The 17,292-nt window shown below is 44.1% G+C and overlaps 1 protein-coding gene across 1 annotated transcript in view; it reads right to left on the reverse strand.

The window, feature by feature from the left end:
- Positions 1 to 17,292, reverse strand: part of CMYA5 (cardiomyopathy associated 5) — a 51,774-nt gene that overhangs the window by 19,145 nt on the left and 15,337 nt on the right. Inside the window, exon 2 of the mRNA XM_004703661.3 lies at positions 2,171 to 11,183. Within this exon, the coding sequence (XP_004703718.3) occupies positions 2,171 to 11,183 (9,013 nt within the window). The remainder of the gene's footprint in view (positions 1 to 2,170; positions 11,184 to 17,292) is intronic.

The raw sequence follows: 17,292 nt of genomic DNA on the forward strand, positions 1-17,292 counted from the left end.
AAGGAAAATGAGCTGATTCTGGGAACCCAAGAGGCAAGCGAATTTTGGAAATGATGAGGGCAACAAATGTATAGATGTGCTTTTCACAATTGATCTATGTATTGTGATGAATTGTATGAGCCCCAATAAATTGATTTAAAAAAAAAGAGTTACTATGAGTTGGAATTGAAAAAAAAAAAAAGTTCTCTCTTACACACATATGAGTGTCTATAAATTGGTTTCTCTAGCCAACCCAGACTAACACACTCTACTAAGAAGCAGTCTGGCTGTATTTCCTCCAAGACATATGTTTTTTTGTTCTTCTGGTAGTCTGTTACTTTCAATATTATTTGCTGACACCATAATTCAAATGCATCAATTCTTCTGTGGTATTACTCATTCAATGTCCAACTTTGGCATGCATATGAGATGAATGAAAATTCAGGACTTGGGTCAGATGCATCTTAATCCTCAAAGTGACAGCCTTGCTCTTTAACACTGCAAAGAGGTCTTGTGCAGCAGATTTATCCAACGCAATGTGTTGTTTGAGTTCTTGCTGCTGTTTCCATAAGCATTCCAGGTAAAATGAAATCCTCAACCACTGCACTCTTTTCTCCATTTATGTTGTCTACTGTGAAGTTTTTGTTTTCTTTACACTTTTTCAATGTAAATAAAACAGATTGAATACATATGATGAAAAGGATACAACCCTAACGCACACCATTCCTGTTTAAAACCAACCAGTATCCCCTGTTCTATTTGAATGGCTGCTTCCTGGCCTGTGTATAGGTTCTTCATGAACACAATTAATCATTGTGGAATTCGCATTCTTCACAATTGTATCCATGATTTTTATCATCTCCACAGTCAATGCCATTGTGTAGTCAACAAAACACAGGCAAACATCTTACTGGAATTCTCTGCTCTCAGTCAAGATCTATCTGGCATCAGCAATGATATCTTTTATCAAATGTCTTTTCCTGAATCTGACTTGAATGTCTAGCAGTACCTGCAGCAACTGTTTTTGAATGATCTTTAGCATAATTTTACTTGCATGTAATAATGTTCATGGTAATGTTCAATAATTTTGTGTTCTGTTAGATCATCTTTCTTTGCAATAGGCATGAATACGAGTCTCTTCCAGTTGGTTGATTAGGTAGCTGCCTAGCAAATGTCTTGGTATAGAATAACGAGTACTTCCTTTATTGCATCCATTTACTGAGACATCTTAATTGGTACGTGGTTAATTTCAGGAATCTTGTTTCCCACCAAAGACTTCAGTACCACTTGAATTTATTTATTTATTTTTTTAAGGGGACACTGGCTTTAATAAAGTTGGATTAAAAAGTCACTTAGTAAAAGGTTTTAAGCGCTTGTTTGCTTTTTTTATCACATGAAAAAGTTGACATGCAGGTCCGAGTTCTGGCTCCCACCCCTGTAGAAAACCCACAGAACCCACGTGACTTTCCCGGTCTTGTCGGTTCCTTAAAGGGGCTGCTGTTGTGGGGAAAACAAATTTTGAATTTATTTTTTCAGTACGATTGGTCACATGCTACCTCTTGAAATGATTGGACATAAACTAATTCTTTTTAGTACCATGATTCTGTACATTCCTCTCTCTTCTTTTTGTTGCTTCCTGCATTGTTCAAATTTTTATACATAGAATCCCTCAATATAGTAACTCTAGGCTTGACTTTTTTTCTTCAGTTCTTTCAACTTGAGAAATGCTAAACAATGTTTTATTTATCTTGGTATCAAAGAACCTAGAAAATGCATATATATCAAACACAAACCTACTGCTGTGGAATCGGTTCTGACCCATAGTGACCCTATAGGACAAAGTAGAACTGCCCCTTTAGATTTCCAATGCTATAAACCTTTATGGGAGTAAAAAGCCTCATCTTTCTTCTATGGAGCAACTGATAAGTTTCAATCACTAACCTTGTAGTTAGGGCCCCAATCTATAAACCATCAGCACTCCTTTTCTTACACATAGTGTTTACAAAATAAGTGTTTGTCAACCAGATAGTAACTAAATGCCTGTGGAAATAGTCTTCCTTAGTGGCAGACTAAACTATTCTGCCTATAATTGAATATATCAAGTGCGAGTTCTTTTAAAAAGTGAGAACATATGAGAGCAAACTTAACTTCTATGTATCATAATTATTTAAATGCTTTAAGACATATTTACCTTGACAGCACCAATAGCCGTATCAAGTGTTGAAACCTCGTGGTCTTTGTGGGTGCCAAGCATCTTGTCAGTAGACGAAATTGGGCTTTTGCACGTGTAACAGTATGAGTCGATCTGGGCCTTTTGGGGTTCCTTTTGTGCCTTCTCTGTGGCTACCTCTGATGATGATAGCTCTTGTTCTGTCTTCTCTCTCCCCATCTCTCTCTGTGTAGCAGATGCAGTTTGTTCCTCCTCCCTCACAAATTCACTTTCACTAATGGGTTCAAAGGATTGCTCTCCTCGGGCTAAGCCAGCTTCAGGTGTGGAATCGGAACACAGTTCATCTGAGAAAAGGTCTTCAGTGACCACTTCGTAACTCAGAGATTCAGCAAATCCGTAGTCGTCTTGAACAGGGCTATTCCGGAGCCTATGTTCCCGTGGCTCAGGAGAGACCATCTCAGGTTCTTCTTGCAGGGTTTCTTGAATATAAGTTGCACCTGATGCAAATTCTTCTTCGGGGAAGGACACTTGGACTGGGACATTCAGGTTGGCTTCTGGAGTTGCACCTCCTGCTGCATTACCCTCGCTGCTAGTTTCATCTACTCTCTCTAGGACATTGTGGGTGTCTTCAAATGGAACTGCATAGCTTATCTTCTGGGTAACCACATTGACTTCCTCCCGGACAGGCACTTGCCGTTGGATCCCTACATCATCAAGTGTCTCCACACGACCGACAGTTCCTCCTTCCCTACAAACAGCTTGCTGTGCCTCTTCCTGATTCCTCTCCAAAACAGTTCCAAACCTCCCCCAAATTTCCCCTTCTGCAGCTACCGGTTGGCATGAATCATCCTCACCAACTGGTTTTTCTCCCAGGCCTTGGCCTGGGTCCTTTTGAGTTACAGATGTGTCGTGGAGAATGTCATCTTTGAGTATGTACTTCTCAAAATATATGCCTGTTCCATCATCAGTGTCAGAATGTCTGCTGGGAAAGGATGCCTCAGAATTCACGCTGTCATCTTCCGAAAGTGTCTCCCCCTCCCTCTGTTTCTCTCCAACAGCCTCTTTGTACAGATCCTTGTATGAAAACGCAAGTGCGGGCGCCTCCTCCAAGTGCTCTGGATTAATGAGTTTAACCGTGTCCAGAAATGCCTGACTTCGTGACAAAACTGCTTCCTCTGCCTCAAATAATGGCATCCCGGGGGCCCTGGAGTCCACATCAATAGGTCTGCCTTTGGCCTCATCTCTGTCGGGTGATTTTTGGATAACCAGAGATGTTGGTGTCTCTGAGTGAGATAATTTGCTCTGGTCCTTCTCTGGTCCATAAAAACTTTCATCCAATTTCACCAAATCATATTCGTGTTCTAGGGCACTTTCTCTGGGCCTTTCTGGGAAAGAGAGAGTTTCTTCCGAAACTTCCGGAGTGAACTCCTCTTCAAAATGTAATTTCTGTGGAAACTTCTGTTTTTCTGGGGCTGGGGAGATGTTATAATCAATCAAAGTGTATTTTTCAAAGTAATCCTCTTCACTTGGAATTGAGGACTGAATCAAGGTTAAGTCATCATTTCTGGAATCTGTGGATATTTCCTCTTCCGGCTTAGAAGCTTCCTTTGTTTTATGTTCTTTTAATGCTGTAACTTTTCCACCAGACTCTTCTAAGTGGCTCTGTAAGACATCCTGCTGAGCAATTGGCTCACTGTCGTCATGAAATGGTTTGGTGTTAAGTAAGGCCTTCTCTTCCAGATATTCTAACATAGCTGGCACGTGTTCCCTTTCCTCCTGGTCAACTGAAGGAATGAAGGCAGAGGCATGAATATTCAGGATCTCACAACCTTCAGAAATGATATTGAAGGCGCTCTTTTGATCTTCTGAAAGGCCAGTTGGCTTGCTGGTCACAGTGAATTCCTCTTGTGCATACGTGTCTTCAGGGTCCCGGGCGATTTCCTTAGTAAGAGCCGTTTGATCGGTATTGGTTGTTGATGCATTCATTATAAACTGAGTGTAGTTGCTGCTTTCTGAGCGTGGTTCCTTTCGGTGGCCCTCTTCCTCAGCCTCCAGATGATGCTTGGAAACAAAGATGGGTGGCTTTGGCTTCACAGAAGTATGAGTTTTGGTTGCTTCACCCAAACACCGACCTAAAGAGAGATCTGATTCTTCAAGCATAGACCGAGCAACATTCACAGGAGACTGGATTTCTTGCTGCTTCGTCTCTCCTGCAAATACGGGTGAGCACCTTTCTCTTTCTCCTCGCTCCTCCTCAGAACCAGTGATCATTTTGGATCTTTCTTGGTGACCTTCATTTCCACAGACTTGCGGCAGAGCAGCAGCTTTTAAGACTTCTCCTGTAATAGGTCTAGAGTCAAAGGTAACTGGTGGCTTTTGTAGTTCATCATTATCTTTCAGTTCTGATGGAGCCAGCTTTCCTTGTTTCTCTGCCAGCGCCTCCTTTTCCGCCAAGGGATGTGATCTCGTTTCCAAGTTATCGTTCTCCTCAGTCGAGTGAACAGAATCGAGTTTTGTTTTCTCTTCAGAAATGTTCAAAGAAAGGGATGTTGGCCTTTCTTCCTTGTGTCTGTCTTTACCAACATCACTTAAACTGCCTTTTGATTCTTCCACTGGCAAAATTATTGACGCTGACGTCTCTGGATCCTGGGTGATATTTATACTTGTGAAGTTGGATGAGGCAGATGTTGGTGGTGGTGAAGTCTTATCTACTGCACTAAATGAAAAGAGGGAGTTTTCTTTTGGGTCACTTCTCAGCTCCTCCTTAAGAATAGAAACTTTCCATGTTGAAGGAGGAGAGATTGCTGGTTTCTGGGCTCTTTTACTCTCAGTGACCTGAAGGGCAACTACGTGTTTGGCTTCTCTCAGAACCGAGTTCTCATCTGTGAAATAACAGGGTTGCATTCCAAGGTGCTCCTCACCACCAGCGGATGTAACTTCTGGGTTTATATCTATTTTTTCTACAGCGTCTAGGGCTTCTTTCTTTCCATGGTCTTCACTAGATGCTTCAGCATTGGAAGTCAGCTGCTGTGATTCAACAGTTGGTAAAAATGGGGGCTTTGCTTTAAACTCTTGGCCTTCCCTCGACTTTTCTAAAGAAGCTCTCGATTGTTCAGTAATTTTAAGATTCGCCTCTGCTAATGGGTGACCAACTAGATTCTCATTTGCCCTGAAGCCATCCGGGGTGGCTAGAATCGCACCTTCAGGCTCTGTAGCAGGCTCTGCTTTTTCTGCTGGTTGATTTGGCTGTACTTCGGTATCTTCTTTTTGGGCAACTTCGTTTTCTGAAGTGCTTGATCCAAAAAACAAATTGGACATCCATGATTTCAAAGACAAAATTCCTTTCTTTCCCTTTTCTTCAGGAAGGACTGGCTCAGCCGCCTTTGGCAGTTCAGGCAGCCTTTGCGTTTCCTCAGACACCTCTGTGGGCCTCGGGGCCTCGGGAGCTGGGATGGTCGAGAGGGGTTTTCTTTGTGTGGTCGTTTTCGCGGCAGGTGCAGCAGCATCTGCCACTTCGGACGGAACTACTTTTGATTTTTCTAATGGCTTCTCTCCAGGGACAAGTGATGTGGTCATTTGTGCTTCTTTCTCAACACTTGGAGGAGGTTTTAGATCTGCTGCCAGAAAATGGGCCGCTTTGGTGGAAGAGGAAATTGTTTCTGACTCAACTGGTCCCATTGATAGGCCAGAAACTGGTTTCTGGAAGATACTTTCTGACGGCAATTTGATTTCTTCCTGGCTGTTTTCTTTGGAAGGTCTAGAAAATTCTGTGCTTGCTTTCTCCAATCTCAAACTTTCACTCTCTACAGGAGAATGGCCCTGCTTTCCCTCTGCTAGGTTTCTCTCCACATTTCCAGCTGGAATTCTAGATTTTGCTTCTTGGGTCAGTTTGCTTTCTTCAACATGGTAAGCCTTAGTTGACTGTGTCTCTACATTCACACTGGAGCGCTCTGGAGTAGAGGTTGGTGCTTGTAACGCTGAATGGGATTCAGCCGCAGCAGGCGGCAGAACTTGCTTTCTGACTTGAGATGGGTGCTCTTGACGCGACAGAGTGGGCGTAAGCTGCCCTGTCATCAGATCACTGAGGCCCGAGGGACCTCGCTGCTGCCCAGATCCCAATATCTGCTCTTCCTCCTGACTGGCCAGACCTCTCTCTGGCTTCTCGAGCACCCGGTTTGCATCCATTGGAGGGACAAGTGGCTCTGTCATTTTTGTTTCCTTAACAGCTGTCAACTCGGTTGCCACCAATGACTTGGATTCTTCCAAAGGCTCATTTTCTTTCAGAGAGGAAAGTTGTTTACTCCCCAGAGCTTGTTTATCCGCAAACGTGTCGCTTACCTCAGGCAGTTTGACAGCTTTCTCTGAAAGAAGTGTTTTCCCGGGCTTCCTTTGTTCTTCAAGGAGGTCAGCAGAGGGGCTCTTGGGTGGTTCTGCTAAGCTCGGGGGCTCGGGGCCAGTTTCTTCACTTTGCTTCACTTTGTTTCCTGTCCTTTGTGACGCTGAGGTCTCTGGCGATGGTGATGTGCCTAGCTCTTGTTGCCCTTCTTTTTCGTAGTTGGTTGAAGAGTTCACCTCCTCTGATAATCCTTTTAAAGTCGTAGGAGGTGGCTGCCGTTTTCCCAGCTGTTCGCCTTCAAGCAGAGAGGTAGATGCTTCTTTTGACCCCAAGCTAACTCCTTTAAGAGAGACAGGTTTACTTTCTTGACTCTGAGATTCTTCCTCAAGGCCTGATGAAGTCTTAGAAATTTCAGGCATCACAGCAGATGTGGGGATGGAATCTTCTGGCACCAAATTGTCCAAGCTGGGAGATGAACCGGGTATTTCCTCCGTCCTCTCTGTTGGAACTGTCTGCTTTGATGCGGGCGACACACTTTGTAGTGAAGGAACCTCCGTTTCTTTTTCCTTTATGTCACCACCGAGCTTGGGTGGAAGCAAAAGTTCAGGCCCTGGCTTCTCTGAGGAAGATGCGGAGTTCTGTTTCTGCGCTACAGTCACTTGCTCAGCGGTGAGGACTGTAGAAAATGGAAGAGCCGGGTCCTTTTCCACCTGTGCTTCCTTAGATACCTCCGACTGCACTGACGGAGCTATTTTGGTGATTGGCAACTCGGGTTTCACTTCTTCCCTTTCTCCTTTTGGTGAAACAGAATGCTCTGATAGAGAGGAGACACTTGGAGGGGAATCGAACTGAATTCCTTTCTCTGCTTCTGACCACCATTTGGGTGCAGTAGCTTCCGTGGGAGAAGAAGCACCTTCAGCTGCTACATTTGCTTCTTCTTTAGCAATCGAACGCTTGTCGATTGATGTTACGGAGGGAGGCAAGCCAATTTCGAATTCACCCTTTCCTACTTTTGTTAAGACTGGTTGTTCCACAGGGGTGCTAAGTGGTGAAGCTGAGGGGATTTCTTCTTTCTCTGCTGTCACTAGACTGGAATCAGGTGGAGTTACAGGTGTGATTTCAGAAGTACCGGATCCAACTTCTCGCTTCATTTCTTCTGGGGAAGCTGAGAATGCCAGTGCAGGTGGGTCATGTCCCACCTCCTTCTCCACTCCAGATAAAGATACACGTGGAACTCCAGGTGTAGCTGTTGTTTGAGAACCATGTTTAATGTCTGTTTTCACTGCTGATGAAACCTCAGGTCCAGATAAAGATGCTTCCTTTAGGGGTGACCGCGCTTTGATTACTTCGGGCTCATTCTTGGACGCCATCCACGGTTCCGGTTCAGATGTCGCACTTGGCGCCACATGGAGCTTGGCATCCTTCTTTGGCTCATGGACCAGCTCAGGCACAGCTGGAGGCTCCGTTTGGGACTCAGGAACAGTTGGAGCCCGAGGCTCCAGTCCTTTCGAGTGTTCTGTCACAGCTTGAGAACTAGGCACCGTTTCTTCCTTGCTGACTTTTGACCAAGCCATCTGCTCACTCAGAGCCTTGGGAATGACTGAGGCTTTGGGCTCCTGTTCTTTCTGAATCGCATGAACTGAATCTGGGGACCCTGGTGCACACAGAACTGTTTTGTCTTCTTCCTTTACTATGGGAGACTGTACAGACAAAGAAACAGGTGCTGTCGTGGCTGGTGCACGAGTCTGAATTTCTCTCTTCTCCAATGCATTGGGTGGAAGTGGTGGCATTAAGTCTTCAGACTCAGGCACGAGCGTTGCTTGGATTTTCTGATTCTGTGCCAAAATAAGATATTCGGACACAGATGTTGAGGTTGTTTGAGCCTCTGGCTCCATTTCGGCCTTCTCGGCTCTGTTCACCAAAGGTGGCTGCCTCACACCTTCCGGGGCAGACAGCACGGGAGAAGGTGCATCTGTTCCGTCCGGTGACAAAGTGAGGAGGTCAGGTACGGGTGTGGAAGCTGTGGATCCGAATTCTTCCTCATCTGCTTCTGGAAAATGGGATGTTCCCAAGGCAGACACTGTGGTTAACGAGGAATCGGACTCAGCCTCACTTCCCTTTGTTTCTGGGACTCTATATGGTGGGATTGAAACTTGCGATGCTGAATCTGGAGAAAAAAGTCCTGTCTCTTCAGTCTCTTCATCAGACAACGTGGTGTGATCTGAGGGGGATGTTAAGTATATTGGGGAATCGCGTGCAAATTCTCTTTTCTCCGCTTCCAGAGTGGCATCTGGTGAAAACGAGAATTCTGAAGCAAATGCAGAATCTGGAGAGAAAGGCCCAATATCTTCTTGCTCTTCTGGTAGATTCATGGGTGGGCCAGCACCTTTTAGACTTAAAGGGGAACCATAGACATTGTTTCCCTTCTGTGATGCTTCAGTAGCATGTGGTGATACAGAAAATTCAGAAGCCGTCGTGGAAGCAGAGGTTTCCACCGTCTCCTCTTCCGATGGGACCACGTGTTCGGATGGAGTCGCCGCAGGTAGTGGGGACTGGCACTCCGAAGTGGCTTCCGTTGTGGACGTGGAGAGGGACTGCTCAGATCCGGGGGCTCCCTCTGGGAAATGCGACCCAGTGTGTGCCTCCTCTTCTTCTGACAGAATCATGTGCTCAGCGAGGCCTTTCGATTTGAAGGCGGACTCGCGGTCAATTGCTTTCTTCTGGGGTTCCTTCGGTGCTGGCGCTGAGTCGTCGTCGGGAGCCACTCTGGGCTCTGTGGTGGGATCCTCCCCCTCGGAGGCTGCGGCTCCTGGCAGGGCCATCTGTTCCGAGGGGGCTCTCGGAGACGGTGGGGACTGCCATGCTGAGCTCCTCTCCGTGGCAGGTGGTGTCAGCGAAGGTTCAGACACAGAGGCCTCCACTGAGAAAGAAGGCTCCCAGTCCCCAGGCCCTGCATCCGACAACACTGCACCCTCAGCTGCACCCTGGACCGGGGATGGAGACACCAGCTCAATGTCAACGTCTGTCCTCGCCGGCTCCTGGTTCAAGTCCGGTGGGAGTGAATACTCCGAGGCAAAAGCAGAGTCCGTAGAAACAGACTCATTTTCCCCTCGTTCTTCTTCAGAGAGCACGACTGATGTTGTCCCTAACGGTAACAGGGGCTCCTCTTCTTCCTGCCCCACTTCAGGGGCCAACCGTGGTGGGAAGGACTGCTCAGAAAGGAATGGACTTTCTGGGTAATCAAGTTCTATGATCTCTTCTTCGACAGAATTCCAATCTTCCGGTTCGGGACTGGCAGTCCCTGGGAGGGCGGTTCCCAGTTCTCTCTCTGGTTCTGCTGGCACTAGCGGATGAGGAAGAGAACTGACGGGCTCAGACAGGTTTTCTTCCGTGTCTTCTTGGATACCCGGAGGAAAGGTCGCTTGTTCGAAGGCTGGTTCTTCCCTTTCTAGTGAAGTCAAGTCTGGCTGCTCTTTCTCTATGCCCAAACCTTCCTGAAAGGATGCTACCAGACCCGGTGGACCTGTCTCTGGAGAATCCCTCTCTGCTTCCAGTGAAATGGAATGCTCAGAAGGATACACTTCTTCCTGCATTACCTTGTCAACTAAAGATGGTGCGATTGAAGCTTCCTTCTCTGAATTGATAGTTACTTGTGAGTCGAGCTTAAAATCTTCCTGGACTGTTTCCAGTGACACGGTTGCCGATGTATCGGATATAGGAGAGGAAGATTCTATTTCGTGTGTTTTTGCTTCATCGCCTGCCTGTTGTGAGATTGGCCGTGAAGAGGGGGACCGTATTTCTTGTTCTGCTTCGTCAATTCTTGAAAATGAGGGAATTGTGCGCTTGGCTGCAGATGCTACATGTAGAGGTGAATCAACATGAACTTTCTTGTGATCTTCGGGACTAGAGCCTGCGGTGGTTGATCCTCTGGAGAGTGCCCCTCTCCAAGGTGGAACTAGCTCTTTCTCTTCTGTGCTTTCGGTCAAGAATTTGCCTGTTTTGGAAACTGCATTCGAATCAGGGTTGCCTAAGTCTGGCTCTAGACTAATGGATGCGTCTTTCCCTTTCCTATAATGTATTTCTTTAATGACATAACCCTTTGGCAATGTTCCATAAAATTGGAGCGGGATTAGTTCTTCTTTAACGGAATTAAACATCTTGATTTTGTATTCAACTGTTCCTATGTAGACTGGCTTCAGCACTAATGGCTTGTGTTCTTTGTATATTGCCCCCGTGATAGGAGGTGTATTGGAGGCAGTTTTCTTTGTTCTCGTCTTATCATGCATGCCAACAGATGGTTTCTCTTGCTCAGTGTTGGGCACTTGATTTTCTGAAATCAAAGGACCATCTTTTTTGTTTGCTGGAACATCTTGGGATTCTAAAGAAGGTCTCTTTTTTTTGCCTTTTCGGCGCAAGGATGGTGAGCCATGTTTTGACTTCTGGGTTCTTCTCCGAGATTTTTTAACTTCATCCACAATAAATGAAACATTCCCTGGAGGAGAACTCACAGTTGACCCTTCCAGGCTGCACACACCAGAAGTCTGACTTTCCTCCAAGTTCCAGGGAGTTGAAGACCTACTTGAATTGGTCTCCCAGGTTATTCCACTGTCTTCCCATTGAGTTGTCACCATGGAAAAGGAAGGGTCAGATATGAGGCACTCCTGCTTGATCTTGCCCTCTTCATCCTGGTCTGATAACCTACAGTAAATAATAACAATAAAAAAACACATTTTACCAGGTGGGAAATTAAAATATAGAGACCAATATTGCTATCCAAATCAAAAATAAAGAAACTGAGATACCAAATACAATTACATATCCTAGGTAGGAATGAAATTCCAAAACTCAAGATGCTAACATTCAATTCACCACCTTCTTTTATCATATTGCCTCCCGGGTCTCCCTGTAGTGTCACCCAGTCACTCAGGCAAACTCTCTAGTGGCCAGGACACTCAGAATGATCTTGTATCTCTCTTCTGGTTGTTGCCAGCATCACCATGTGACTGTGGCTAGTGATCCCTTCAAGGAGCCCTGGTGGCATAGTGGTGATACGTTGAGCTGAGATCCGCAAAGTCTGAAGTTCAAAACCACCTTTCTCCCCTGGAGAAAGACAGGGCTTTCTACTCCTGTAAATAGTTATAGTCTTGGAAATTCATGAGGCAGTTCTACACTGTCCTATAGGGTCACTATGAGTCAACATCGACTCAATGGCAGTCATTGGGGTTTGCTGTGTTGATCACTTCATCTCTAGTTTATTGTTGATCACTTCCTACTATCTTTTCTGTCTACCTTTACTAAAAACTTCCCTCATGATGCTCCCCTGCTCAACAATGTTTCACCCCTACAGGGCAACTAGAATTCCAAATTCTTAAGTATCTGCTCCTTAGTGGGCCTATTTCCATGTACTCACCTCTATTCTACCTGTATATAGTATATAGTAAAATGCTATTCTCCTCTATCTAACTCACTGTCCAATCAATATCTCATGGGAACTTCAGTCAGGGCCATCAAGGGACAAGGACCACAAACCCTGAAACCAGATCAACTTCTGAGCTTTCATTTCCTCACCTGTAAAATGTGAATAATAAGAGAACCCACCCCATGGAGCTATAAAGATTAAATTAGTTAGCATACAAAAATAATGTTTAGAAATAGTGCCTGACATGTAGTAAGTGTTCAATAAATACTATCTGTACTCAGACCTACCATACAATCATTGCACAAGAGATCAAGGAGCTTGGAGGTGGTCATTTTTAACAACTAGGGGTATTCTCTTTGAAGAGGTGGTCTCCTTGGACTGCTTCCAGGCCCCCTAAAGAAGCAGCTGCTTTTGGCTGCCCCTCCAGTTCCATTGGACCGCCCATTCAGATTCAGCAGCATGCTTCTTATCTGGACTTTCCTTACACTTCTTCCTCACGCGTGCCCCTGCTATTCTGCAATCTAGAATGACCATCTCCTCTGTATATCTTATGTCACTTCCTCTGTATATCTAAATGCAATCTACTTTCCAAGGTCTAATTTTAAGCTCTCATTCTTACCATTCTTCAGCAGCTCAACAGTTACATTTGCCTTCACCTCGTACACAGAAAGTTTAAGCCTCCAAAGTCCATTTCTTCCAAGTAATATGGTGACAATTTGCAATAAATCCAAGTTATTAACTAATTTAACTTTTTCTAAAACAAAAAAGACAAAATCAGAAGCACATTTATGTTTAGCCCACCATGTATTAAATTAAGGCGTTGTAAAAGATAGGCCGAATTTTTAAAAAATAATTCTATTGGGGGCTCATACAACTCTTATCACAATCCATTCATCCATCTGTTGTGTCAAGCACATTTGTACATCTGTTGCCATCATCATTCTCAAAACATTTGCTTTCTACTTGAGCCCTTGGAACCATCTCTTCATTTTTTCCCTCCTCCCCCACCCTCCCTCACGAACCCTTGATAATTCATAAATTATTATTATTATTATTTCATGTCTTACACTGGCCAATGTCTTGATAGGCAGAATTTAAATCCCTCACTAAACCTTTTTTTTTTAAATCACCAGTCACTAAGCACACTTGGGAACCACTGAAAGTGTCATAGATTGAATTGTGTCCCCACAAAATATATGTCAAGTTGACTGAGCCATGATTCTTGGTGGTCTGGCAGTTACATAATTCTGTGATCGTCCCCCCATAATGTGATCAGCCAATCTAATGTAGGGAATTAATATGGGATGTAACACCCTTACTCGGGTCCCATCCCTGATCAAACATAAGGGGTGTTTCCATGGAGAATGACCTACACCATATTCTATAATCAAACAAACTCAACTGCCATGGAGTTGATACCAACTCACAGTGACCCTACAGGACAGTGTAAAATGGCCTCATTTGAGTTCCTGAGACTGTGACTGTTCATGGAAATAAAAAGCCCTGTCTTTCTCCCACAGAGTAGCTGATGGTTTGGAATAAAAGAAGGAGAAGCAAGCAGAGAGGAGGATCCTACTGTGACCAAGAAAGAAGAGCTGGGAGCACAGTACAGTCATAGAATCTAAGGTCCTAGCCCCAGAAGAAGATTGTTGTCAAGACACATGGGTATCTCCAAGGGACATCAGACCCAGATGCTGAAAGGAGACAAGTACCTTTCTCCTAAACGGTAAGTCGTTAGAGAGAAAAAGGCTTTCCCTGGAGTTTGTGCCCTGAACCTGCAGTTCTAGATCCCTAAACTTAAATTTCTATTGATAACAGCCCCCTACTTATAGCATTTCTGTTGTAGCAACACTAGACAACACATGGGGAGCACACTTGGCAACCTAACACACATGGGGAGCATTTATTTGACCAATACTAATGCCACCCTAGCATCAAAGACATAAATATAGGACTAAAGCCATATAACCCTTGGAAGAAAGAATAAGGGTGGGCCATGCTTTAGGACCTAATCTTTAACAATGGAATCTTCTATATGACCTCAAAAAGACAAGCAACAAAAGAAAACATAGAGAAATTAAATATCATCAAAAATTAAAACTTTCATACATCAAAGGACCCTATCAACAAAATGAAGATTGACAACTCACCAATAAGGACATGAAGAGATATTCAACATCATTAATTAATTAATCTCACTACCCATTGCCATTAAGTTAATTCTGACTACTCGGTAACTCTATAGAACAGAGTAGAACTACCTTACAGGGTTCCTAAGAATATACTTTTATGAAAGCAAACTGATATATCATTCTTCTTTAAGACGACTGGTATGTTTGAACTTCCACCTTTCAGTTAGCATTGGAGCACTTAACCACTGCACTACCAATGCTCCTGATCATTAACCATTAGGGAGATGCAAATCGAAACCACTATGAGATACTGCTTCAATCCCACTAGGATGGCTAAAATATTTAAACAAAACCATAATACAACAGAAATATATGTTGATAGAGAAATTAGAAACCTCATCCATTGCTAATGGAGATGAAAAATTACATAGCCAGTCTGAAAAATGGTATTACAGCTCCTCAAAAAGTTAAACATAAAATGACCATATGACCAAGCAAGGAGCCCTGGTGGCACAATGTGTAACCTGCAGGGCTATAAACTGCAAAGTTGGTAGTTCGAACTCACCAGCCACTTCGAGGGAAAAAGATGAGGCTTTCTGCTTCTGTAAGGAATCGTAGTGTCATAAAGGCTTAAGGAGCAGCTCTGCTCTGTCCTGTGAGGTTACTCTGTGTGAAACGGACTGGAAGCCAGGGAGCTGGGGGTTTGTTTTGAGGTACATGACCCAGCAGTTCCACTCTTAGGTCTAGACTCAAGAGACTTGCAAGGGGCAATCCAGAGAGAAACTTGGACATCCATGGTCACTGCTGTACTTTTCACAATATCCAAAAGGTGGAAGTGACCAAAATGTCCAGCCACCCATGAATGGATAAACGATGCATGCATACCTTGTAAAATTCCTCCTTGAATGTTGAGTGAAACTAGTCACCCACAAAGGGACAAACACTATATGATTTCACTAATACAAAAATACCTACAAGTGGCAAAGGTACAGAGATTAGAGTTAAATCATGGTATGTATGGCTGAAAGGGGTGAGGGAAGAAGAGAACCATTGTCTAGTTAGCATAGAAATTTTGTTTATGGTGATGAAAAATTTGGCAACAGATACTGGTGATGGTTGCACATGATTATGTAATGGTTTTTGCCTTCTATAATTGTACATGTGAAAATGTTGAATTAGTAAATAGTACATTCTGTATATTTTTACAATAATTAAATGTCTTGGGAAATATATCAATGGGCACCCCATAGTCCTCTCCACAGAGACTTGGATTTAACTGAACTGGGGCAAGATCAGGCACTGCTATATTTTATGTTTCAATTGCTTCCAGAGGATTCCAAAATGCATCTGGAGCTGAAAGTCACTGGTCTGTGCAGAGACTTAAATGGTGCATGCCTTTTTCTTGCTTAATCTGAACTCTTCCTAGTTTGTTAGGTTTGGCTAAGGACCAGGACCATAAATCCTTGCTGGCAGCATCTACCACCCTTTCGTAAACTGTAGAGTTTCCCCAGCATCTGCTGCAAAGTGGATTTGGGTGTGCTGGAATACTGATATTCTTCATGCCCAGCACAGCCAGATGGAGCGTGGGGCAGCCAGAGCCTTTGAGCCACTGGCCTGCCACAGCAAGCCACCTCCTCCATTCATCCCAGGATGCTAGAAAAAATAACACCCTGAGCGAACAGGGTTGAGAAGCAGTGGGAAATTGATTTTTTTTTCTCCTCCTGGCAACTCTGCTCGCACTTATCTGCTCTGGAATTCAACAACTGAGCTTAATTAGGAGTTAATGCCCTATCTTGGTCCTGAGCAGAATCTTGGTTCTGTTAAGACGATTTTTTTTTTCCCAGAGTCTTTCACCAAGCAAATTAAAGCACTTCCTTAGAATTTTCAACTTCTACTATTCCACCTTGCTTCATGTAACTTAACAGAAGCAAGATAAAATTTAAAATTGGGGTTATGACATATGTCTGGGAAGTCAGCATTTTGCATGCCCATGATTGTAAGAGCATTACAAAAGCAATTATACATTCAATTTAGAGCTAATTAGTGATTGTAAATTCAGTGTACCCAACCAGGGACGTTTTCATTACTGCTGGAATGAGTTCATGAGCACTTGGCAGCAAACGGCCCTGAGACCATTCCCTATGAATTGGTGACCACAATACAGCAGGGCCCTACTAAGGCAGCGTCCTTCAGTCCTCAGCTTATCCATCCCTTCCTCTTTCTTTATTTAATAAATGTGCACTGCATGTAGTTACTAGGATTGCAAACATGAAGGCATGAGACTTCTTTAAGACATGGAAAATTTTAAAAAAGAAATGGAAAATCCAAAAGGAAGGTAGGTATAAATATTGCAGCACGGTGCTATAAGTACTACATGGAAGATACGACGGCAGTATAAAGAAGGGAAGACTTCGCAGAAGAAAGATCCTTAGTTGGATTTTGAAGAAAAGACAAACAGAATTTCTGTCAAATGGATGAGGAGTGGAGGTGGGGTAGGGAGGTAGAGTCAGATGAAGATAAGGTCGTTCCAGGAAAAGAGCACAACTTGTACAAATGAATGCATATAAATCGTTCGGACCTATTGAGGGACTTGCAACCCTTTGGGGCATACAGATTAGTGAGGAGGAAGAGGGAGAACAGGAGAGGGAGTGAGAGTGGGAGAAAGAATGAGAACAAGGGGTGAGCAAGCGAGCGAGCAAGCAAGAGCTGGTACAGTCCATGAGGATCAGAGAATCACTCTCATCTAAACCCAAACTCACCTCCATCTACTCAGTCCAACGCACAGTCACCCTGCAGGACAGGACCGAGCCGCTCTTGTTGCTTTCCAGAACTGGACATCTTTTCTTTTTCTTTTTAATCATTTTATTGGGGGCTTGTACAACTCTTATCACAATCCACACATCCATCCATTGTGTCAAGCACATTTGTACATTTGTTGTCCTCATCATTCTCAAAACACTTTCCTTCTACTTGAGCCCTTCGTATCAGCTCCTCATTTCTCCCCTCCCTCCCCCATACTCCCTCCCTCCTTCACCCTTAATAATTTATAATTTATTATTATTTTCTCATGTCTTACACTGTCTGATGTCCCCCTTCATCCACTTTTATTTTGTCTGTTCCCCAGGTAGGTGGTTATATGTAGATCCTTGTAATTGGTTCCCGCTCTCTACCCCACCCTCCCTCCACCCTCCTGGTATCACCACTCTCAGCACTGGTCCTGAAGGAATCATCTGTCCTGGATTCCCTGTGTTTCCAG

This window comes from Echinops telfairi, unplaced genomic scaffold (assembly GCF_000313985.2).
Source record: "Echinops telfairi isolate 266 unplaced genomic scaffold, ASM31398v2 ScPeMD7_7469;HRSCAF=8507_1, whole genome shotgun sequence".
NCBI classification, from domain to species: Eukaryota; Metazoa; Chordata; class Mammalia; order Afrosoricida; family Tenrecidae; genus Echinops; species Echinops telfairi.